This window comes from Brienomyrus brachyistius, chromosome 4 (genome assembly GCF_023856365.1).
Source record: "Brienomyrus brachyistius isolate T26 chromosome 4, BBRACH_0.4, whole genome shotgun sequence".
NCBI lineage: Eukaryota > Metazoa > Chordata > Actinopteri > Osteoglossiformes > Mormyridae > Brienomyrus > Brienomyrus brachyistius.
In genome coordinates, this window is record NC_064536.1 from 18,597,837 (window position 1) to 18,624,355 (window position 26,519).

Sequence of the window (26,519 nt, forward strand, 5' to 3'; positions counted from 1 at the left end):
TGGAGATCCTCCGACCCAGTTATCTAGCCATCCTAACGTGACTCTTGTCAAAGTCACTCAGATCCTTACATTTGCCTATTTTTCCCTCTTCCTACACATCAGCTTCAAATACTGGCTGTTCACTTACTATAATATATATACTATGACAGGTGCCATTTTAACAAGATAATCAGTCTTATTCGTTTCACCTGTCAGTGGTTTTAATGTTATGGCTGATTAGTGTATATCTCAAGTTCTTTTTACTCCTGCAAGACAAAACCACAAAGAACTGGCCTTAGACTTTCATGCTGAAAATTCAGTAATAATGAGCCAGTGTTCAGACCGAATTCACACACTCCCTTAGTCGGCGAATAAAAACAGCACGAAATGCTAAGCTTCCTGTCTGACAACGTCGACTTCATTAACAGGCGGGGCGACTGTTGATACGCAGCCTTCGTCAAGCTGATTTCACCCACTGAAAGATCTGCCCCTTTGTAATCTACGGCAGTGAACCCTTACAGCATTTAACCTGTATTTGCTCAGAATAACTACGTATCATATTTAACTGACGATTACATCAGAGCGGCACAAAACAAACAACATTTATTGGGACATGGGGCTCAAGGGCGAGTCCCTTTTGTTTGACTTGTTTGCAGATAATGGTGCCCCTGCAGCTGTCCCTGGTTTGCTCCCTGTATTTATACCTCTCCAGTTATTTAGTCTCCTGTTTACTCGGGGCAAAGTGTACAAACACCAACGGATCCATTACCACAGACTAATCTGGAATCTGTTCAGGCATAATGCTCTATCAGCCTTGGGCTGGGCGGTAAGATCACCTGAACAGATAGAAAATTAAGTCTTAAACAAACCAGACATTACAAGCTGAAATCAAATTCTGCGTATGCAGAAGTTCATTGGGTTTATACTTAAGTCAAATCCATCTTTCCATTTTCAAATCACTTACCTTGGTCAGGATCATAAAGCTGTAGTTAAAGTGAGTGCAAAATAATAATCCATCCATCCATTTTCTATACCTGCTTGTCCTATGCAGGGTCAGGGGGTCCTAGAGCCTATCCCAGAAGCTAATAGAGCAAGGCATGGAACAACCCAGGATGGGGCACTAACTCACTGTAGATAATAATAATAATAATAATAATAATAATAATAATAATAATAATAATAATAATAATAATAATAATAGTGACAGCTGTTTGAGCTGTTTTATCATATACAAGCATCTTCAAAGAGACATATTGGGGAATACGGAAAAACTTAACAATGCACCTATATAAGAAACTTTTATGTTGTAAATATATCACAAATTCGCAATTTACATTCACTTTGAAAAACAAGAAGAAAAAAAAACTTCTTACCAACCGGAACTTATCAACACTAGTATCTGTCCGTTTATGAGGCGGCTTTTGGAACATGGCCAAAGTCTATGGCTTAATATTAGTTTCTGTGACTGCATTAAAAAACAAAACAAAAAAAAAAGATTTTGGACTGATGGTATGCAGGGTGACAAAAAAAGAAAAGAAAAAGCACCAAGAAAAGACGAAACGAAGCAAATCTACAGCAAACAATGATGTGCAGGGTAGATGTGGTTTTCCTTCCTGAAATAACAATCGCGCATCGAGCGGGCGGGGCACATTTCGCGGGCGGGGTGTTTAGGGGGCGATTCGCGGGTAAAGGCTGTAAAACCGTCTATTAGCTCTGCTGTGTGTCAGATAAGAGCCGCTTATGAAACTTCATCGTAATAACTAGTTTATGATGTTCATTCCCGATCAAACGCTCGAACATCACAAAAACATTTTAAGTCGGACAAAAAAAAAAAAAAAACAGGCGAGATTTGTCCTGCTTTATGTTTATGTTCTATACGTGATCTCTCCTGCAGATCTAGGTGCAGAGAAATCACCTATTACCCATCACCTCCGTGTGGGTGAAACGCAATTACGTGTCAGGTTTTTGGTTTCAGCCATCAATTAGTAAAAGTGTTTTTTTTCAGTGCCACAACTGAATCAGATTCACATGAAAAACTTCTAGAAGGAGCCCCTCTGCCTGATCTGTCAGGTGCACAAAAAGCCTGCTGTTGCACGGTTCCTCACCATAAACTTGACACCACCAGAAGGATCTGGAAACTATAAGACCTGGTAGGTGTCACTTCATCTTTAGCTAGCAGATAAAAGAATGAGCCACAGGCTACTGATGAAGGCTAATCCTGCAGAAGAAGCGGTGTGAGAGAGATGGGGATGGTATGTGTGTGCCTGTGATCGGAAGGTTGTTGGTTTGAACCCCAAGACTGGTAGAGTGATGTTACAGCTGGGCCCTTCAGCAAGGTCCTTGACCCCCCAGTTGCTCCAGTGACAGGCTGACTTTGCTCTCTGATCCTCACTCGTACCTCATTTTGACGATCGCCGAGAGTGCTGACTTCTGAGGGGGCACTGACTTGCCACCTAATTTCACTTTGCCTTGGACATGGGCACCAGTACTGATGCTCGCCGTGGGCTCCAGTACCGGACAGAAGCATTGGCCAAATAAGTACGTTTTCAAACCAAAGTGTTTACAGACCTCTGAACCAGGATCCAGTCCACTTACCCTTTACAATCATTTGCATTCAGGCACGAAAGATACATTAGAATCCTGCTTACTTGAAGACACACCATGGTGCAGTCGATAATAGGTAGTTTACTCTTAGCCCAAACATATACCACATAAATTACCTCCTGCCTTCTTAAAAGACCTTTATGTGAAAATGATTTCAATATGTTTGTACTGAGATTAAACCAAACAATTAAGGCATGTTGAATTTCCTTCGCCATCTGTTTGGATGTGTCTGTGTTTCTGCCTGAAAACGGAGATTAATCAGACAGTCATGTTTGGATCATCACTGCAAGTGCATAGCATACTGAGATTCCTTGAATGGGTCCCAATCACAAACTCGGGCCAGCTTCTGTAAACTATCAGAGAGGGGGAACCGCTTCGTCCCACAAGCCAAAATGGCAAAAACACATGTACAGATTTCATAATCATTATGCTGAGCTACTTAATGAGTTGATCTTTGGCTTAAATTCTCCCAGACAAGATGAGCTGACAGGCAAAGATAGAGAGTTAGTTATATAGTGGATATAATCTCATTCTAGATCAGCCAGGGCTGCGGTCATGTGCCAGATTTTAATTTATCGAGCTAACAAAAGCAGCTGTTGTCAAAATCTTTCCAACATAAGCTACATTTATCCCTGTGCTTAATAAGCATAAAGCCTATAAGAATCTGAGTGCACCCATTCCCAGGTAGGGAAAGACTTCGAAAGGAGCTGATTCTCTGCGATTGGAATCCAGAGTGATTTTCTGAGGCTGCTGGCTTTAACCCTATGCTGTTACTTTAGATCTGTACGGCTTTCGCCTTTTCTGCAGGTAAAATGTTGAGAAAGGAGAAGTCACCAACCCATGCCTCCAAGAACATGGAAATTCACTGCATGAAAATTAAGCTAAAGGAATTCATCTGCTCCGCAATTTACTTCCATGCTCCAGAGACCCACACACCTAAAAATAACGTGTCACAGTGGCTTCCAATCACAAAAGAAAAACAAACGTTATCTTACTGGCGTGCAACGTTGAGTAACGTGCTAAATCGATGGTGGAAGGTCTCCCAGGGGATGTGTGTAAGTCAGGGTGTGCTTCTAAAATGGCCTGAAGGGGGAGCTAATGATCTCAGCAACTAATAGGCTGCAGAGGACTGTGAATTCACTTTGCCTTAAAACATCCTATTTTTAGCTAGTAGGTAGTGTGATGGTTAACCACCTTGACCTAAGAGTGCAAAGAGGTGTCCAATTGTGCTCTCAGGAGGAGCTCTGGTCTTATATTTTTGAGAGTTATTTAGACTGGATTGCTGCAGTAAGCCGTATATGATAACATGCATGATGGTACACCTGATTTATGCCCATTGCATCCTGGGATAGGTGCCAAGCTCCCCAGAATCCTGTACTGGATAAATGATGTACGGGTGGATGAACAACTTGTATCTTATCTCGTTGGATAAGATGGTGTTTAAATCGGCAAAATGCTAAGAGGATGATTAATTGGCACCCTACAAATTTTTAACTCCCTATAATTTTCTTAGAATAAGTTCCCACCCCTATATTGAAATAAAATCTCAGCTGCTGTAATTTCAGGCTTTCAAATCCATGTACTGTAGTTTAATGACTTGGTTCTCAAGCTGAGGTTTCTGGTGAATTTTCTCTAAAGGTACCCTTAACCATGTATAACGTTTGGGTAAAATTGACGCGCAGCTACCTGATGACATGGTGTAATTAACAAAACCACAGTTATATTAATTAGCTAGAGCACGGGCGCAGTATAATGCGTACATGGAGAAGCGCTACACCTTCAAGACAACTACAAGACGGCATTTTTTTTAGCTGTTTCAGAGTTGAGACTCACAAAAAAAGTGACATCCGAATAGCACAAAGCCCATGTATGTCAGGGTGGACCTGACATTGGGATGTACTATATGCAGTAATACAAGCCAGTCAGAAACATCGCAGATCCACAATCTGTGATATTGTCATCTGACACGTGAGAAAATCCAGCATTCAAACATCTGAAAAAGGTGCCAGCCCAAAGAACAGTCATTTTCCCCCAGAAATGTGATGCACAATTGCTTTTCATACTACTAAGTGGAATTTGACCAAACCCAAATTTATAATAAATCACAATATTCAATATTTTGACTGTGTGTGTGGATGTATAATCTCACCAACTGTTTTATTGATGGACATCAACATTCATGAAATAACGCACTGCCAGTACCGAAACCTCAAAACCCCAAAATGTTTCCAGCAGTGGCAATGCCTATCTGAATCGGCCACCATTCATATGAACATCTACTTGACATTTCCACCACGTCCCTCTACACTGCAATTAAACCCTGATAAATTCAGGAGTCATTGGCCGGACCAATTGTTTAGGTTTAAAATGCACTAATTACTCCAAACGCTGAGTATAAAGGTCACCTTAATTACATTGTTTCCCCACTGCTTCAAGACGTATACATGAATTCCACACATGCGAAGTTTTCAAAGATCATGCCGTTCTTGGGGGTGCCATTTCTGGCTGATGACCGCTTCTGACTCTCCAGCCATTGGGTTGAAATACTGACTCCAAGTGACTCAGAGATAAACAGCTAGCATTTCATAAAGGCTACAGACATCTGGAGTGTAAGAAGCAACACATACAGCATTTAGCAACAGACCTTTCATTTTGACTTATGATGTTCTGTCTGGCAAGACGCTGATTGGGATCTAAAGATCTGAAGAGAAACTAAGCGCATTGTTGTCTACCCTAAAATGTACTCTTAGATGTGTTAGGTGATTTGATGAATTACATTGTAGCAAATCCCAGTTGTTCTGTGATTCATGGCAAACAGAATTTCATCTGAATTCTGCTTGAATCTGCTTGTCTATTACATCCTGCTTAACTTGACTCGGCATCAATGTAGGTTATCAAAACGGCATAAACTCGCAGAAAAATATGCTCAGTATCAGGGTGCGCAAATCCTCTGCAAAATTCTGTCATTAAGTCTTATTGACAGGACATCTGGAATATCAGTATGGGGTTATATAAATACTCAGGAGGGAGATCTGGGACATTCTTATGGATGTAAACACTTGTGACATGATGACAGGGTCACCTTTTCGAACCCTAACCCCAGTCTCAGAGGGCCACCCTAACCTGCCATTCTCATATAATTAAACACATCTCTGGCTTAGACACATGCCACACATATCGCCTTGTCGGCATGAAAACAAACTAAAAGACGCGGTTTCCTGTCTCGTTTAAAGTGCACTTTGGTTCGTAATATAAAAAGGAGTCGGGAAAGTCCAGCAAGCCGTGATGTCTGGAAGGCCTGTCAACTGGGACGCCGATTCTTTTACTCCAGCAGAGCACTTTGATGCAAGAACCTGAAGGTATAATTCAGTATCAAAGTACATATATCACACAAGTCATATAACTTATAAAAATGCTTTTGGAGGTTTTTGTCTTTGCCGCACCTTACTTGAAGAAAGGGGAAAGAATAAATAACTTTTCTATGACTGATAATAGATCCTGGAACACCACAGAAAGACAAAACAAGATGTCAGTGAGAGAATAACATTTCACCCGCCGAGGATTATTTAAATGAAAACAAAGGCCTTGCTTTTCTCAACAGAAACCATTACTGAATGAGAAACAGAGCTGCCCGCTTTAGACTGAAAGATCGCCTCCAAAAGCTGTCGAAGTAGAAGATGCTGTCCACAGGTTGATGTTATCACTTTTAGAGGGTTTTTTCCACCACAGATTGAGATTTTTGCCTGTGGAAAAAAATCCCACTAAATTCTCATCTTTCCTTTGAAGGGGAAATCTAGCAAAAAAAACTGCATTTCCAAACTGTTATTAGAATTGACACCAATTATCACTTTCCTCTGTAAGTCCTAAAGAGGTTTTTTAAAATATTGCACTCTACCATCTCAGACGATTAGAGACTAACATACAGCATAGGTTTGTCAATACAAGCACAATCATTTTAACAAAAATTAGACTGAAAATCACACTCATGGTGCATTATTAATTAAAAAAAAAAGAAAGCAAAAGCCATCTGAGTTTGAACTTGATTGCAAATCTGATTTTATAAATAATACAATAAGCATTTTTATATTTTGTTTTGTGGATTGTGAGGGACACCTAATTATGGCCAGTTAGTACTTTGCCGTTATTTAATGTTGTGTAATGTTATCTTTTCGTGGCGCTAAATGATTCATGAGGAACCAGTGATTATACAACATGGAAATGACTGGGGGGAAGGTTGCCCTCGACCCATAAATTACAGGACACACTAATTGACACAGACAAGCAGGCATCGAAGTAGCGGTTTTTGTTGTCAGTGGCAAAAAAAGCCAAGGGCCAGCTCTGGGTCCCATGTGAATGTGATGAAATTTTCATTAGGGTGTATGGAATGCAATTATGAAGACATGATATCTGACTCGAGCAGAATTCCTCTTTAGCTCAGCCGGGGTTAAGTCAAATGACGGCTGCCCTGACATGTGTCCCTTTAAAATGTCAACTTTTCGCTACGTGCCCATTTTATTTACGAAATAGCCAGCAACTATACGGAGGCCTAAACCTTCCTCACGTTTGACGACTCCCTCAGCACAGGAAAATGTTTGCTTTAAAAAAGCTTGCTCTGTGACTGCTATCGTTCTTAACCCTCTGTAAAGAAAGCTGGCCAGTGCTCAGACAATCATCTGATTCAGAATGATGCTGATTAATCCCCCAGGCGTGCTTCTGCTCTGCAATAAAAAGACCAGCAAATACATCCAAACCACACCTCAATAAGGAAACACATTCCCATACAGGAAACATCTTAGGCCAACAATACTGCCCGTGTTCAATAGCACAAATAAAAATATTAGCTTAGACTCTATAACTGGAAATTAAATCATTTCAATAAAATTACTGCTGGCAACAGCTAGCTTGCTTTTTCAGTCAATTGAATTAGATATGAACATGTTAAGTGAGTAGATTATATAAAGTGTACTGCAGGCCTGTTGTAAATTGTAGTTATTACATTTATTAATTTAGCAGATGCTTCCATCCAAAATGATATACAATTGAGAAAGTCAGACTCTGGAGCAATTGGGAATTAAGAGAAATCAGTAGCTCGGTGGTGATGGTCACTCTGCTGGCACTGGGATGTGAACTGGTGACCTTGCAACCACAGGCACAGAGATCTGGGCCAAAGAGCCACAAATGACCCCCCCCCCCCCCCCCCCCCGCTTTTTGTTTGCAGAGTTTAAATGTGTCCTTCAATATGGTAGGTGAGTTACCAAGACATTACGGTAACCTAATTCAATTTACATTCTTGTCCTTTAAGCAATTCAGTGGGTGGTGTCTGCCAGGCTGGTTGCTGCCCTCCAAGCAATAATCACAATAATCACAATCATAATAATCATCGATACTTTATTGATCCCCATGGGGAAATTGTCTTAACCCCTCCTTCAACTTGCTCTTTTGTAGAGTAAGCTGTCCGCTCAGGGCAGCCACCCATAGTGGCTGGGGGATAAGGGCCTTATTCAAAGACCTGCAGATGTGCTGAGGCTTGGTTTGAACCAGCAACCTTCTGATTACAGGCACACAGATAATACTACCACTAATAATAATAATAATAATAAGCAATAATGCCCTCCCAGGGTGACGGTTGACGGGATGTTGTTAACTTTCCAAAGTGTACTCCAGATCACTCTTATTCAGACTTCTTCCATATGGATAGGGGGTGACAGGGTTTTACTTCTGCAGCATGCTGTCTAGCTGTGCTACATTCTGGATGCAAACAGCCTTTTAAGGCACTTTTTTTACCACACCAGGTACCATACTTTTGAAACTTCAAGAAAGTACCAAAAGTATGGTACTTCGAAGTTTTGGTTTCCCACTGATGGAAAAACTGCTACCGGCACTAAATAACATCATAACGCGAGGCGGGATATATTGCACTGAATCTGAAAAATGGCTGCAGCGTATTAGAGGGCTGCATGATGTGCGAAAGCATTTGCAAGTCCCACCCCAAAATGTACCCAGCTGGTTTGGCACTTTAGGTACTGGCACTTGTGGTACTGGTAATTGACTGGAAGTCAGTGGAAAAGGGAAAGTACCAAAAGTACGCTACCTGTTGCAGTGGAAAAGCACCCTAAAAATTATCTGAAGGGTGGGTAGCGGGGAGGGGAGAGAAAACACTGGAAAACAAGGTTGTTATGATGTTGAAAACCATAAAGAAAACAAGCCAGATGTTTTTATTCAAGGCAAACGATGCGGGACCACCTTCTGCGAAGAAGTGAAGCTAAGTTGTAGCTAATGGTAAGGCAAGGCCACCTGATAAGGCCGACACCTTCCACATCATTCCGTGGAAGGTATCTGCCGTGTTTGGTTCAGTAGTGTTCCCTGTTCATTGTGTGTTGGTTTTCCACACAGCATATCTTCATAATCAGTAACACACAGCTACTAAGTGGACACAAGTCTCTATTATCAATTATGACATCATTTGGACCTTGAAGAAAAAAATTGGCAACTACAACCTGCTGATTGCAACAACCACGAAGTTCGGCTTGGCCCCGATGACTGGAATATTATCCCATTAACTTTAATAACTTTAATAAGCCTCTGCACTCCATCGAGACGGCCATGTTGTGCAGAAGTCATTAGTCTGAAATAAATCATTAGTTTTTATATTAACACTCCGCTGTAAACATTTTTTGCAGATTAATAGCAGGCGATCAAACAAACCCTCTCGGTTAATTTCTCAAAGGTAGTTTCTCCGCTTCTCCTATCCAGACGTTCAAAACCAAATCAGTTGGAAGAATCGGCTGACATTTTTACCGCTGGCACAACACACCCTGCCCCCTATTTTTTCAAAATTAGAGCTTTTTTTAAAAAAAAAAAAAAAAAAAAAGCAGTTTATTGATCATAACCAGATGTACAAGCTTCTTCTGAGTTAAATATTAACTATTCGGTTAAGGCGTGCATCTGTCGAATTTCCTTGTACCTATATGTATGTCCTCTTGCTTGGTATTCAAATTAGTCACGGTATAGCGATTGTAACAAATTAATGAGTCATAGAATCTCATTCTAATGTGGCCTTTTGTATTACAGAACATAACGTCCATTTTAGCTGCATGGATGCAATCATATGTCTGCCAAACACTTAAAACACAAAATGCAAAACGTGAAAGTGAAGTAAATTTTCCTTGATAACATGAATAACTTGGGCAATGTAATCTAAATTTATAAGTAAACAACATGAGTGTTCATGACAAAATATTCACAGTAACAGCGAAGTAAATTGCATTTTAATTAATGCAAGATGTCCTTCCTTACAATGACGTTAAATTAGTGGTGACAACTGCGGGCCAAAAGCTAATATTTCCAGGCCTTTCAGGAATCAAAACTGGAGAGATTAAAAACCAAACACAAAATAGGCTACTCCGATTTATTGAATGGAAAAGCCGTTTCTTCTTAGAAGACAACGGACAACTGATAATATGCAGGCTTCTGGTTTACCGCTGACTCACAGGAGTATCACTTTAAAACAAACACCTACTTATCTGAAAACGTTTCTGTTCCCAGCTGTAAGAAGGAAGACGAAAACCAATTTCTTATTAATAACAGTACTGAGTGCTGATAAAACGAACAGTTTGAATCCCCTAATTACCACGTACCGAATGGGGGTCAGTAACAAATGAACAAGCAAGGTCTCAAAATGTCACGCTGCAAGCGGACCACTGAATAATCTGACTCAACCACCTACACCTTCAGTAAAATGTTCCCTTTAGACGATTAGCTAAACGCTTACGGTCTCTGTCACATTTCCCTTGAAACCTCTCTGTGTGTTCTGATGACTTTGTTTCTATAAATCTTTCGGGACAGTCGCGGCGGGTGTGCATTTAAAAACTGGACATTCGTACTGAGAACTGTATAAGCGGCCCATTTGAAACACTGGAGACTGATATTTGGTAAGCTTCACAACCAAAAATTACAAAGCATTATGGGAATGTTATGGCACAGAGGTTCACTGTCTTGATTTATTCCCAAATATAACACGTTGCTAATAAAGTTTTTAATTGTGTAAAAACTTTTAATTGATAAAATCAAGCCCTAATTTAAAGTATTAAGTAGGTTTCGGGTTCATTAAAATATATATTGTAAAAATTATAAGACGCAAAAATAATTAATATGTTTTTTTTAATTGGCTAATTTGCCTAAAACATAACGTCCTCCCTCCTGATTAGAACACGTTGGCTTGGAAAAGTTCTGGTTTCCATGGTAACGTGAGGAGGTGAAGCCAGAAGACAGGAACAGATGACAGCTCGGAATTTTAAGAGGTCCTTTCAGTGTCTGTCCTTTGATTGCACTGACCACGCATTGGCCGGTTTCAAGCGGAGAGATGGGATACCAGTTTGAAAAGAATATACCTTCCTGAAACAATCTTATTCTTTAAAATAAAATGTTGAATATTTTCTACAGTAAAAAAATAATTATTATATTACAAAATATTACAAAATGATTCCGATTAAACCCTAAATGGAGCATGGTGTTATTCCAAGTCGTAATTTTTACGGCTTGGAATAATTATTATCAAGTAATAAAGCATACCATGAACTTTTGATTTTATCTTTAATATATTTCAGCCAAAGTAAGGTGACAAGAACATAGTTTTGACTTGGGTTTTGTTTATTCAAAACTTAGAATATATACCTAGGAAATAACAATTGTTGTTGCTATGTCAAATTTACTAATTGTTGTTTTACCTGGGCCTAGAGTAAAAAACAGCTTTTTAAACAGTGAATGGCAAACTATAATAAAAATAAAAATACATCTGAGTTGTCAGTAAGTTGTCATTATGCAATTAATTAATGTAAGCCCTTCCGTTTTACGTACTACTGGTGACGATTGGTAAATTAATTAATTGTTTAATTATCACATGCACTATAAATTACACTTAGGACACTATCCAAGTATGCCATAGGTTTTAATAAATGGCCTAACGGAATTTCTACAACTTGTATGGCTTCTACAACAAGAATTCCCAGCTTTTTTATCTCAACCTAAGCCTTTGTTTTGGCAAGCAAACAGAAATACATTATTATCTAGGTCATTTTCACAGGTAAACTCATAGGCTTTTTTCTGTGCTGTCTGTGACCCGTTTTGGAAAACGCGCGTAAAAATAACGAACCATCACAACCTTGCTTTTATGGTACCGAAAATATACCCCTTGAGTAGCGATCTCAGGACTATAATCCAGTGCCGAGATGTTCTGGCCACATATCGGGGCAGCATCCATTTCAGCCAATTTGCTGTTTGTGCGGCCGCCCCCGTTTTCACAGAAGTCTTATCAACCCAGAATCTCACAGCTGTGACCTACAAAGTATGAAAACCCAGCAGAAGCCGTGAAAGATTCACCTTATAAAAAGTGAGTGGCAGGAGACGATCGGGGTCAGATAAAACATACAGAGACATCCACGACAGTGGGAAAGTTAATAATTACAAGAAGGATGCATGGGTAATAAACTCATATTTAATCAAAAATGTGGTTTCAGTAGTTAAAAGCTGACCATTTACTCGCGAATCTTGTGATTAATCTAATTAATAATTAATATCACGATGTTTTAATCAAAACCGCTCTTAATACTGCAAATCTGTTAATAAATAAGCCATACGTTACTTCAAATGGAAAAGAACATTACTTAAACCGTTACTTAAAAATGTGACGTTTAAGAAACGAGTCTTGCCGTCAAACAGCGTTTTGTAAAACATGAATCAGTGCTGGATGTAGGTATGGACAGAAGTGGACGTGGCGGTCGAATGTGTGCCTTTTTCTCCGCAGATCACTTACAAATACACGAAATTACTGTAACGAAACAGCAAACTGTCTAAGCGTGTGTGTGGTGGGGGGGACACTGTGATACCCAACCCCCGCCCAGGATCCCCCTCCCCCCTTAAACATCCCCATCCCCCTTAAACATACAAGGACTAACCTTACAGAACAAGACCGGCATTATTTCACAAGGAATATCATCAGTTCATAACCCAAGACACCTCCTATATACTCCTATATACAGTGCATAATTTAAAATCAAGACTGTTTTATAAACGTATATTTAAACCCCCGCAGGTGCATTTGTCATGTGTTTGATACTCATGGCCACTTAGTTTCTACTAAAGAAAAATACCAAAAACGTGCGTGATGTGCGACGCTGCAGCTCCATCTGTGGCAACTCTTGGCAAAAAATATTCTTACTGACATTATGTGATCAAGAAAATAAATCATCCTCCTAACTTCACAGTTCACCGCAAAGCGTATTCACACAAAGCAATCCGTCACACTCTTGTAGTATTGTAGGCTGCCTTATTATGAGTTACAATGCATCGATGCTTTCAGTTAAACGTAAAGTAGTTGTCAAAAGCAGGGCTGGACTGAGATGTGCATACGAGTGTGCTGTTCGAGGCTATAAAGCGCACGCTACCAGAATGTATGCACTGGAAACCGATTTGAATATAAGTATTAGTGCCTGTAGTAGGGTGCCAGTGTAAGTGATTTTTTTTACAAACTACAACTGCAACTAAGAAATGTGATTCAAATTCCAATTCGTGGACGCGTCATCCAGCTCATAAATGAACCACTTCAGCCTGTTTTAGATTGCGTTGTCATGCACCTCAATCATTTTAATCTATAGAGAAGTTTGCATGCATAACTTTACGTGCTTTTGCTCGTTTTAAACATATTGGCTGCCACTTTAATTCAAACCATCCAGCAGAAGTGCATTACTCTGGCTGAAAAGTGTCATCAGACTCCACTATGAGGAAATTCAGGACTAACTTTTTAGTTATTTTTCTTACTGAGATGCAGAGTAGGAAAAGAGACGTTCATCACCTTATTGCAATAGTAAGGGTCCAAGCGATGCGAGGGTCCCAAACAAGACGGATCTGCGGCTGATGGAGGCTGAGGTGGAGGAGGATAAAACCTTACGTCCATTTCAGAAGAAACATCAATCAATCACCTCCTATTCAGTTTCTCTTCTTTTCTTGCAAGAGGAGTCGACACAAAAAGAGTGAGAAATCGGCGCGCAACTTAAAACCGAGGTATTAGTAGTGCTGAAAATTGTCTCTGCCTCACATCCGTTCGCGGTTTTGAGAAGAAAAAAATGACTTAAGATGAACCAGTACCACAAGGTTTCTGAAAATGAATGTATACCCAATTGTTGGCTTTTGCTTTTTTTAGGCTTTTAGAAAGCGATCGCGGGCAGTGCAGTCGCGAAGTTGTTTTTCTTTGACGGTATGAGATGTACTGGCAGTGACTGGCCCGTTCACTTAGCGAGCCAGTGTCCTATTTGCTTATACGCTCTCAACATTGCACACAAAAGGCTGCACACGAAAGTCCACGTATCGCCGAATTTCACATAGGGGGCGCTACCTAGACATCCTTCTCATGGACTGCCCGGCTCTTTATCAGCGCTCTGCTGGCCGATTGCACATGATGCATTAAGATGACAACATAGCCTATCTCATAAAGACTGTAAATAAACAGCCAGCTCCTATGACCCAACTAAACGTTCGCTAACTACGGTCTGATTATTATGAATTCCCTGTCATTACTATTAAAGTAACCATTTTAATTAAATTAATTAAAATGACCATTAAAATAACTTGAGAGCAGCAAGTTTATAAATCGTTAATCTTTACTTTAACCGCGGAATACTATGAAATATTGTTATTATATAATAATGGTATTAGATCAAGTAGCCTAATACGAAAGAAAGTGCTAAACTGTATTGCTCGATGACAAGTTAGTTTTAAATATGTTTTAGGTGACTTTTAACAAAATCTCTCTCACACACACACACGCACACATGTCGGGTAAACATATCTTTATGGGGACCGCTCATTAATTTCTATGGGAAAAACGCTAACGCTAACTACGACAACCTTAACTCCTACCCAGCCCTAACCATAACCATAAGTAACCAAACAAAATAGAACAGATTGTTATTAAATTGAGTTAAAAAAAAACGGGTATTCATCACGTTGTGGGGACATTGCGTCCCCATAAGGTAAGGTATACCCGCTCACATTCACTTATGTGGGGAAAGGTATGCCTGTATGGCTAAGCGATATTTTTGAGCTTCTCCTATACTTTCATTTTTGGTAGGTTTATACCAACCGCAATAAAAAAATAAAAGAAAACAGCAATATTGCCAGCAATAAATAATGCCACATATACGTAGCACCATAAATAAATGAGCAAACAAATTAACGGCCTCCAGCTGCTATATAAACTCGGTGTAGATTTTAACACCACATTAATAACAGCGTTCAGACATTCCACTCTGATGAATGAATGTCACTGGATCCCGAGCCCGTCTTTCTGTCATGCATATGTGCCAGAGACACGGTGATGAGTGACCATGGCTGAGTAGCTCAAATCCAAGTGTGTCGGCGCCACAGCGCCCCCTATAGGGCAGAAATACAAGTAAAGGTTGTACAATGTCTAGGTTTACTGTTTTGCTGTCGATATTTTGGCCTATTTGCCTAGATGTCTTCGGGTAACTCAAGCTGAAGCACCATGCTTGCATTTCGTTGATTACAGTTCATTAAACGTCCTTCACTCAGGTGTGGAATTTCTGCCTCATCTTTGAGACCAATATCCTGTGATATCGGCCATCTTTCATTTCCATCCTGTTCTATGCCACACAGCAGCTAACATATTAACGATCTGGACAGTAATCCTACTGTCTTTCCCTTTCCTGGCAAAGTTTCCATTTCAGTGCTAAGTTTCTGAATATTTGCACGTAAAATATTAAACTGGCATTTTACATTCATGTAGCAGAGGATTTTATCCAAAGTGATGTACGTCATTGAGATAGTATGGTCAGACGGCTCTTGGAGTAATTGGGGGTTGCTGCTGACCCCATGGGATTTAAACCAGAAACCTTTCGGTCACAGGCTTAGAGTCCCACTAAGTCACACACCTCCATTTATGTTCCTCCAATCAGTTTTTAAACCAGAAACGTTTTTTGTAAGTCGTGGGATCACCTAAAAGTAGATGGAGCGTCTCCCAAATAATTCGGAATGTTCAGAGGTAGATTCATCCCTCATCCATTTATTCAGCATTATACCAGCTAACCAAACCTTCCCACTTCCTGATTAACCGCTTTTGTCTAACTGAATCGCCTAATTCAAGTACGCAAAATTATATTTAAATCTTAAACAGCATATTCTGAACAATAGTAAAATAAGGAGATAAGACAATATATTGCAAAATTTATACAAAAATTATTTTGCATTTTTACCAAGATGTGTCTCCTGATAACTGGCTTTCAGATGGCGAGTTACGGAAGAACGCTGTGTGAGTAACGCCTCAATCCAGTCCTTTGTTTAATGAAAAGATGCTTCCTTTGCTCTTTGTACAAGTATGAGAGCAGATACATCAAATGTGTTATTTCCTGCATATCCCATCCTGCCCTCCTATTTTTTAGGATATACGCACACATACAGAGGTGAGAGAGAGGCATATGGTACATGGGCGGCTGCTCAAATAGTGCTCCTGGAGCATTTTCTGAGGTGTTAAAGATCTTGTTCAAGGATCCAATGGATATATGGCTCCTCTGCTGAACATGGGATTAGAACCGACAACCTTCCAGTCACAGGCTTAACCCAGTGAACCACACACCGCTGCTGCTGACAGCATTCCTGTCATCTATTGGGACTCCTGCTGCACAAAATACTTCCAGGATTCTCCGTCGAGATGCATGATAAGCATCCCGAACTGGAGTCTGCTAGTTTACGCCCCCCCCCCCTTAAAAGTTTAAGGAACGCTCTATAGACAATGACTCTCCCACCTACTCAACACCCTAATGTAGCACCTACACCTACAAAAGTGTAGCTAACTTCTTTGCATCCCACAGCATTAAATCTGCACATCTGGTGTTTCACATTTACAGTGTCACTGTACTTTATTCCCATAGTATCATTAACGAGCCATATGGGTGCAATAACCGGTCTGATCCAAAATCTCTGTCAAAAAGATTCACATTAGCACTTGGATTTTCCCTTAATGTTTTCCCTTTAATGATGGTTTCCATTTTTTGTTTTGTCGTTGTTATTGATTGAAATCTGCCGAGCAAGCAGACCCGTCAATCAGAATAAGGAAGTAATTTTGTAAATTTAGCTAATTTTCATGCTGACGGTGAGAGTAATTATGCTACAGAGACCCACTAAACGATTAAAAAACTGCTCTCGTGGTACTTCTAGGAGCCTCATTGTTCCGCATGACAATGGAGGGTAACCTTGTGACCTTGTGACCGCATGACCCCTGACCCACAGCTCCAGAAGTCTTGGTTTGAATGCAGGCCCATCTCTGTGTGTGAAGTTTTCATGCCCTCAGAGTGTTTCTTATGAAGAGTCCCTAGCGAGCATGTACCCTGAAAGGATTATCCCTGATTATCCCTATACATTCTGGGACAGGCACAGATTATAGGGTCCCTAACTCAATATCCAGACGTTTGTTATATTACTTATTTCTAACATTTATACTAATTGTTTCATATGAGGGACATTTCTCGGATTTAGCAGCACAAGAGGGGCTATAATTTATAGAGGGGCCAACCTTATCATTAGCCAATGAAATGTTTCGGATTGGCGAGTGACAGGGATTGGGCCACTAAGGTAGCCAATCAGCTTTTAGCTGGGGCCAGTGTTCCTGTCACCCCATCCCTGTATATGCTCGTATCGTTTAATAAAATGCAATGCTCTCATTTATACAAGATTCCTTAATGAATGGAATTTGGGATACCACTTAATGCATCTCAATTGGAATTGGCACAAATACATTCCAACATGGAGGAAGGAGGTAACTGGTCACTATGGAGACCAATAAGAATTTGCCATCATGGCATGTGGGTCAGTAGCACAGAAGGTTGGAGAGTACATCCATCCATCCATTTTCCAAACCGCTTGTCCTACTGGGTATCGGGGGATCCAGAGCCTATCCCGGAAGCAATGGGCACGAGGCAGGGAACAACCCAGGATGGGGGGCCAGCCCATCGCAGGGCACACACACACACCATGCACTCTCACATGCATTCCTACGGGCAATTTAGCAAGTCCAATTAGCCTCAGCATGTTTTTGGACTGTGGGGGGAAACCGGAGTACCCGGAGGAAACCCCACGATGACATGGGGAGAACATGCAAACTCCACACACATGTGACCCAGGCGGAGACTCGAACCCGGGTCTCAGAGGTGTGAGGCAACAGTGCTAACTACTGCACCACCATGCCGCCCCTGGAGAGTACATTCAACAGCCAAATAGCCAAATAAATGAATCTATACAAGAGGAGGCCACGGGTACAAACATACCATCACAAAGCCCGTGTGGAGTCCACAGTAAAGAGAGGTAGTGAAAGGGTCTGGTAACAACACTTAGCTAGCATTTAGCTAGCTAACTAAGCTAGCTAAGCCTTAGTCAGCAGGATGGCCATCGAGCACGAGGGGTTCTTGAGAGACCTGAATGCTTCTGCAGAAACACTGAATACTACAGTCAATAGTGGTTCCCAAACATGGGGAATTTGAGCAAAACTACAAAGATAAATGGGATAAAGTCATGCAGATGTAGAGATTTGTAGCTGTAATGATGCTAAACCTCTCTTCAGGGGCACCCCAGCCACTCCATGCACAGACACTCCTCACTTAAAGACCTACCTGCTATATTGACGACCACCCGGACTTACGACCAGCTCCCCAACCAGTCGGTATTGTATGCTGTACAAGAAGTCTGGTTGTGCAAACTGCAGCACAGCATCTCAGAATAAGTAAAAATTATTGCCTATATTTACAGTATGCAAACCTAAGTAATGTATATTAGAGTTGATGTCATGCACATACACTGTATATTACAGTATGCATTACATTACTGTATAAACATTTATAAATATACTAAAAATGTTATAAATGGTGCAAAGGTTGTCATGAACTTGGGTAGTTCGGGCACGAGGGCGTGGCATCGTGCAGGCAGGGAACAGAGGATGTGGACGACCCACTGGTGGCTCAGTGGACAAACGGGGATTTTATTAAACAAAACAGAAAGCATTAAGAACACTACAAGAAAAACCAAAAGGACAATGAGGGGTCAAAAACAGAACAGAAAGGGCCGAGACAGGCAGACTACAAACAGAATGTTCAAAACTTCACTGACAATACAACTATCACAAGCCATCACAAACAACGAACCACTAGGGACTAAACTCAGGCAGGAACTTAAATACAAAAACTGAACAGGGTGATGACAAGCAGGAGTGAAACAGGTAATTAACCAATAGGGGAGGGTGCAGGACAATGAGCAATCAGGAAGCACACAATGGCAGGCACAAGAACGGGCAACAGGTGGAACTAATTAACTCAGGGAACTGAACAGGGAAACTAAGAACTAACCAAAGCAACAGTGAAACAGAAACACTGGGGAGTAACAGACATGTAGAAACACGATCATGAGCACAAAGAATTTAACCAAAACCAAATGCAAATCAGAAGACACAGGAACTAGAAAAACTCATACAATGAAACACTAGGGAACAAAATACAAAAACATAGGAGGCAGGATTCAAACACACAACAGAGGAATTCACAGATAGCCATGCGGCCGACAGGTAGCAGGGGAAACACTACAGAGTAGGACAACAGGCGCTAACCCTGACAAAGGTCACATTAAAACAATATTTAAAGATGGTTTACACAAACCAAATACCAGTATGCTTGAAATATCATTAAGGGAGGGGCTCCTCGCTTATCCACCAATTTCCTTAACGACCTAGTCAAAAAATACGTGGGCATATTGGGCGGTTACTGCAAATACTGGGGTGATGTACTGTAGGAGAGGTTTTGAAATGGCTAATCAGACACACTTTGACGGACATGAAATCATAGCTTTACACCAGCATAAAGATAATTCAAACATTATTTTCTTCAGCAGCCTAAGGCTTTTGCACAGTACTGTGTACACATGCACACAAAAATACATACCATTACATTTATGTGTATATATGTTTAAAAACTAAATTGGGCTAGAATAGTGATATTTTGTAAATGTACTTTTTTTTAAGAACATTAGTTAAATGTTCTCATATCTGACATGTAACATCTTTGACAGCTAATGTCTGATTCAACTAACCTCCTGTCAGCTTTGACACCAGAACAAGAAGCTTTACCTACATCCACCGCTCCTGAATCTAACCCAGTAATCCAGTGTTCCCCGATGTCCATGGGCACCCACAATCAGGCCAAGTTGAGGTTCCCTCCGAGCTCCCTGCCAGACAGTCCACATTTTTACTCCCTACCAACTCCCCAAAAAACAGACTGTCTGTGGGCCCCCGAGAACCGAATAGGGAAACACCACTGTACGCGTAATCCATAAACTCGTTCAATATCTAGTTTTCCATTTCAAACCACCTCACACATGTAAGCAGTCCACAGACCTACACTAAAAAGTGGGAATCATCAGGAAATATACTCGGGATCGATGAAAAAATAAAGGCAGATGTTTAGGGTTATGCATCGCTTGCTGGATCCTGTTCTTACAGAGTAGAAATAAACGCAGGGCTGTCAGGACTGATTATTTTCACCGAAGCTGTAATAGGTCCCGGCCTAGCAGAGAGGTGTCATCTCTCATCACTGCTTCTCCTTCCATGTTTCATCCAGATTATTATGGAAAAATGCTTCAATTTAGACCTATCCGTTGCATTGAATTCGTTTACATTTTTTTCTTTGTATTTATTTCTTATTCCCACCGCAATTCTGTTATTAAATGTTTATGCAGAGTCACATGTACATCATAGACAGATTTGCCCAGCTGTCGTGGTTTAAATCAACCTTATAATATAATATTTACAACGTCTTCTTTAACATGTAATTTTAATGTACTGAAAAACTATGATAGTAATATTTATTTTTTATAAATATTCATTAGTAATGTATAGCAACGTTAACCATGCCATACGATTGTGCTATTTATGAAACCTGCCTTTATCACCCCTAAAAATGACTAAGCACTTGATCAAGTGAGTGCAGCATTATAATACCACGTTTAGTTAGCTAATATATAATTTTTGATGTTAATTAGCATATTACATGCATGCTGAATACCTTACTATCAAGCTCATAGGGTTATTATGAACATATCGATTATTATGTCCCTTAGCAAGGCTCAGCCCAGACGCTGAGAGCTGGTAGCCATACCTTACGGCCTGTAAAACCATCCTGTCATATTTCTGCTGTTCGCCCAGCAGGTTTTCCCACGATAGGCCACCAAGTAGGAAAATCATCCTTGTTAAATTATGAAAACCTGATTTTTCTGTAATACGGCTGGTTAGCACGTTCACTGCAGCCCTCATTTGTTGCGCGCTCAGACTCAGGCGCCGTTATCGGTTTGCGGGATTTGCGCATTCTGGAATCCGCACTTACTAAATGGGGTTAAGATGATTGACAAGATTCCTGGGACAGGATCAACCGGCCTACAGAAAAAGGAGAGCGGTCCGAGTGTTTTTTATTGTGTGTACATATTTTATCAATTCCTGTAGAAAACAAGTGCCAACCTAGACTGCTATGCTCCCAAATATGGTCCAATTCATTAAGAACTATCCAGTTAAGCATTCCTGTGTGGTATGACTGCCACGAGGCAGCTTGATTTCTCATTTAGGATAATCGTTTGCGGAGTAATTATACGTGATAATTATCATCATCTGTTAATTATTGTTAACGTAATTAAGAGCAGAAGAGGCTCAGTGTGAACCCTGTCCCTGACAGCCCGTTCTGAGGTGCAGGGGGCTGTGAATCCTTATATACCCCTGACATCTCCAATGGCTGAAGGGTTTACACCGTCACACGTCTCGATATAGCTACACTGTCATAGGGGAAAAGTCAAAGAACTGACATAATTAAATGTGAAATAAAAATGCTTATTAAAGACTCCCTAAGCCTTTAGCTAGTAATCCATCCATCCATCCACTAACCACTTACCTTGGTGACGTACCTATCGCCGGGACCTATCCCATGATGCACTGGGCACATGGGATGTGAGTGTACGATATAAAGACTGCTGTCTACTTAGCCTGGTCAGGGTTGCGGGTGAGGGCGAGGGGGGGGAGTTGGAGCCTATCCCAGGAAGCACAGGGTACAAGGCTGGGGTACACACGGTTTAGTTCATAATGATTCCACATCACATTATATTATCATATTCTGATATATTACAGGATTACATTTATTTTTTTCTCTGACCCTCTCAAAATAATTACACGTCAGCCACGGCAATGAGTGGAAAGGGGTTGCGTGAGAAAAAATAAACCACACTCTCCCCCCATTTTTCCGTGTTCGAAGGAGACATTCCTCTCAGATGCAATGAAGGATGTGGCTCCAGCCCCCCAGGAGCTGGGCCTTTATGTCAGCATGATAAAATAACCGCTCCGGAAAACAGGTAACTGGGTAGCTAAAGAAATGAAGAGCAAGTCGTGCGGAGGACGTGGTATTTCATACCGAACCACTCCCCCGAGGGGGGGAGGGGGGCAATCCCGTGCGCTCATTAGGTTCAGAGTTCACTCGCAACTCCTCCTCGAATCGTCTTATTCCCACGGGATGAGGACACAAACACACACCCTTAGCCGTGTTTTCTGTGACTTATCCCAACACAAAGCTTTGCCGAGGGGCGGATTTGATTTAGAGTCCGTAATTTAATTACCCGGGTAGGTTGTGATATAGAACAAACAGATTTATCCCTCTGTTGTTAGACGGAGGAGTTCACTTCATTACTGTTCCAGAATGTTCCTGCGAACATGTTCCGAGCTTAAGAGATCTGATTACTGACTCTTTAAGTTATATGAAAATGTGCCGGTGCCCTTTTCAGCTCGACTGGAGTTACTCCTCTTCTGGGAAAGGCACCGTTTTCTTGTGGTTTTCCCAGTGCCCTGTTCAGTATCACTAACGACATGAAATTTCTGACAGGGCGGTGAATGTCTGACATCCCTGTGTGGCACAATTATAGAGATTCATCTCAAGGAGCTTCCCTCTCTCTGTTTCTCCATCTCTCTCTTTTATTATAATGAAATAAGTGCCCGGAAGCAACAGAATAATACCACACCAATCTTTTATGGATCTTTTGGCCCTGAATAATCCCAGACTTACATTCATCCTAATAACTACCTTGTAATTCTCCCTACCCTCTTATTAAAATGACACCTCTGTGTCTGTAGCACCTGGCAATAACATAAAACAATGTTTTTACATATTTCCTTTTTATTAGGCCAAGTGTCAGGCATTGTCACTTAATTATTAAAGAATATTAAAGAATGTCGTTTGACTTAACATTGCTACTGTACAATGAACATTTTATATTTGCAAGTGGATAACACAGTGATTCATCTTTTATTCCATTTAAAGATTCAGGCACTAAGACCACACAGCCGGCGGGACTGATCGTAAATTAAATGAATGAGTATATTAATACTGGTTTCTCATCAAGATCCTTTTTGCAATAAGAAGTGATTACAAATTTTCCATGTTTTCCCAAATATGGAGAATATTCTTGGAAGCTGGCATCTGGTGGCCCAAAAGAGTCTTAATTAATAGCAGTTGTTAACTTTAATTTTATTAGCCTGAAAACAACTGTGAGGCACTGTTATTCAATGTGGCTTGTGTTTATACTAATATGTTTTTTTCCTTCAAGATTATTTCATATCCCTCAACTACTACAGATGTCCGAACACATGTAGTTACCTTTTCAGATAGACACTTTCTAGTATTGCACATATTTCTTATCCCATAATATTGTGCAAGTCTTGCAATAGTTTCTAATATTATTTTTAAAAATCAGCTTTTTATTTATCGCGGACACCCACATAACCTGGTCCAAGCGAGGATGACTGAATTCCACACATTTACATATAAATTAAAATCTACAGGGACACTAGGTAAAACAGGGTGCTGTTTTACAACACGCTCGTTAAACGGGATGAATCACACACGTTGTTAAAAAAAAATCACTCCGTTATTAATAACCGGCATAAGTCAAACAGAAGCGTGAGCATCCAGTGTGTGTAGTACAGTGTTTAGTGTTTCTGAGGGCTGGTGCTTAAAGGCCAGGTAGTTTGACGGAAATGTGGCGGAGGAGGAGAATCCTGTAGCTGAACGCTCGAATACGAGCACTGCAAAATGTAGGCTGGCTGCCAACGCAGGGAGTGGTGACGCTGCTGGTCGCTCTCTGCCAAGTCAGTGCATAACCGGAGCCCCCTAATCCCACTGCAGGGTGTGAACAAAAGTCAGAAAATTCTGCCAACCTCCAGTCTGCAGCAGTCAAAGTAAGATTCCCTGTCGCAGATTAAACTAACAATAATCACTACTAATGTGGAAAGTTGAGCGGGGGGGATAATTCTGGGTATTTAAAATGGGGTGTTGTGTGACTCGTCAGGTTAAGATGCTGCACCCATGATCAGAAGTCCATTGGTTCAAATCCCATCATCAGCTTTGGGTCCTTGCTCATGGCCCTTAATCCCCTAATTCATGTAAAATGTTTTTTTTTGTTTTTTTTAACAGTAATTCCTTGTAATAACCAAACTGGCACTGGTAGCTCTTTTAAAAACATTACACTTCCATTCAAGGCCTACATATGACCTTTCAAAACTGAAAACTAAACAATCTAACAGAACAATATTAATTGATGTCATGATTTAGAGCATGTATATAAAACAGGGAGCAACTTGCATCGCAAGAAAATATGTTTCTGTTACAAACTGTGCAAGGCTCATGGTACAGTATGAATGAATATAGGAAATGGCAACACAAACCAGAATGTCAACAGGTGCTACAAGCTACAGTGTAGCATATAAATATTCTTTACATTTATTCTCTTATTATATTTTACTGGTATTAATTTTTACAAAGGGTGGAAAAGTTCATAGAGGCAACACAATACTGCATACAAAACACAGTATAAAAGGTACAATAGGGCACTGCATCACTAAGGACAACACTGCACAGTATAACTCACTGCAGCACTAATGTGCAATGTCCTACACTGCAGTACAGCTGCAAAATATAACTAATAATAAATGTGTGTGTGTGTGTGTGTGTGTGTGTGTCTGTGTGTGTGTGCATATAAATGCACACACACATATTTATATTTATGTAAAGGCCAAGGCTCAGCAGAGTATGGGACCTGCTGTGTAATATATTAGGCTTCGGCAGTTTCAGGGAGTATGTTGTTTAATTCTGGGCAAATAAATTACACTAGACCTACTCCTCCAATAAGTGCAAAATAAATATAAGCCATAAAACACCATGCCCTAAATAAATATGACCTATTTCACAATTATTTAAAATTACACAGGGCTTTACTTGCTTCCTAAGCCCCAGAGAGTAATAATAAGACATTCTACTATAATTTCACGTAACCTTCACACTTTCACTTCGTAGAAGGTATTTATTTATGTCGTCTTTGTGATCCCCCACACCCCCCGGTTCTGAAACCATACCGAAGAGGATTTCATAAAATACTACCTCTCTACCAGCTTATCAGACGTACTTACCCAGGAAAATCGATTTCTCTACAGAACCATCTGCTCGACCTCAAGTATACAGAAATAATGAAGAAGACATTACGGCACAGCAGTGATGGCTCACCGGGGATTCGCATCCTCTGCAGCCGCCGCCGTACCACGTGTCCCTGTTTACGAAAGCCGGGCCCAGTTTCACACTAACGCTTACACCTTTTCTCATTTCACGGACATTACAAGCAGAAATTCGGTGATTACTGATCCAGTTCTTTTTTTTCATACCTAAAATACTTAAAAATTCTGGAAAAAAAGTAAAGGAGAACTAACCCAAATCTCGGTATAACTGAATTACAAAAACAGCCGTACTGAAATCACACAAAGTAAATCACATGAGGCGTATTTTTCATAAAACCTTAAAATTATTACTGATCATAGTAGGCCTATTGTAAGTACTGATGCTTAATCGTGATCTCTTCTTGTTTGTCCTTTTCTAAGATTTGTGTAAAATGAATTTTACTACTACTACTACTGATAATAATAATAATAATAATAATAATAATAATAATATATTCGTCACCTTTTTGGTTTCTCTGGAAAGAGGTAACGGCATCGCGGCATCCGAATGTCGGCAGCGCGCCTTGGCGCGTGCCGTCCGCCCCCGCAGCTCCGGTGTCTCACGGAGAGCCGCGCACCGGGATCGCGCATCGGCATAACAGCTCCCTGCGGGCGCCTCTCTCCGCGACAACATGTTCGCCGTCAAGTCGCAGCCAAACATACGTTCCGCCATCTGACCGCCCCGCAAACTTGGTTCGGTTTCATCACATATAAAGTTGAGGTGCCAATGTGTGACATCCTAATTAGTGTATGGTGCTGGCAAACGCAACTATTTTTCTAAATTTATTATGTGTGGAACCTATTATTATTATTATTCCTACTTTCTGCTCGTTAAGTGCCCACACAGGCAGCTAAAGTGTGATAATGTATAAATTACATTATCTCTATTACATAGTGTATAGGTGTCTTTCTGTGGTATTATTGTGTTTTATACTGTGTTTTATTTATAATGTATATAGGCCATATGGAATGCCTATTCAGGGCATGATAATTCCAGCACAGCATTGTAGGAGAGAAAAAGGTGACGATCCACTAGTTTCTCTAAGACAAATAGGGATTTATAACTGAGCACACAGAGTAAAAAAACAAAACAAAAGGAGCATGAGGGGACAGAAAACAAGGAACATTAGTGAATTAACTAAAACCCAAGAAACTAAACACAACTAAGGAACAAGGAAAGACTGTGAACCGGGTAAGACAGGGAGCAGAAACAGAAATGGAGCAGAAACAGAAATGGAGCAGAAACAGAAATGGAGCAGAAACAGAAATGGAGCAGAAACAGAAATGGAGCAGCAACACACGGCTAAATTCAAAA

General features: G+C 40.6%; 1 protein-coding gene across 7 annotated transcripts in view; it reads right to left on the minus strand.

Annotated features, from left to right (window-relative positions):
- The window catches only part of LOC125739625 (thymocyte selection-associated high mobility group box protein TOX-like), a 78,681-nt gene extending 52,935 nt beyond the window's left edge, over positions 1 to 25,746 (minus strand). For 2 of the 7 annotated variants that reach the window (XM_049009925.1, XM_049009924.1), the window contains exon 1: positions 13,433 to 13,902. In XM_049009925.1, the coding sequence (XP_048865882.1) occupies positions 13,433 to 13,534 (102 nt within the window). In that variant the 5' untranslated portion in view covers positions 13,535 to 13,902. Of the gene's footprint in view, positions 1 to 943; positions 1,062 to 1,352; positions 1,608 to 13,432; positions 13,903 to 25,217; positions 25,261 to 25,667 lie in introns of those variants that run through there. The other 5 variants (XM_049009921.1, XM_049009920.1, XM_049009922.1 and 2 more) reach the window with 5 other exon arrangements.
- Between the last annotated feature and the right edge of the window lie 773 nt (positions 25,747 to 26,519).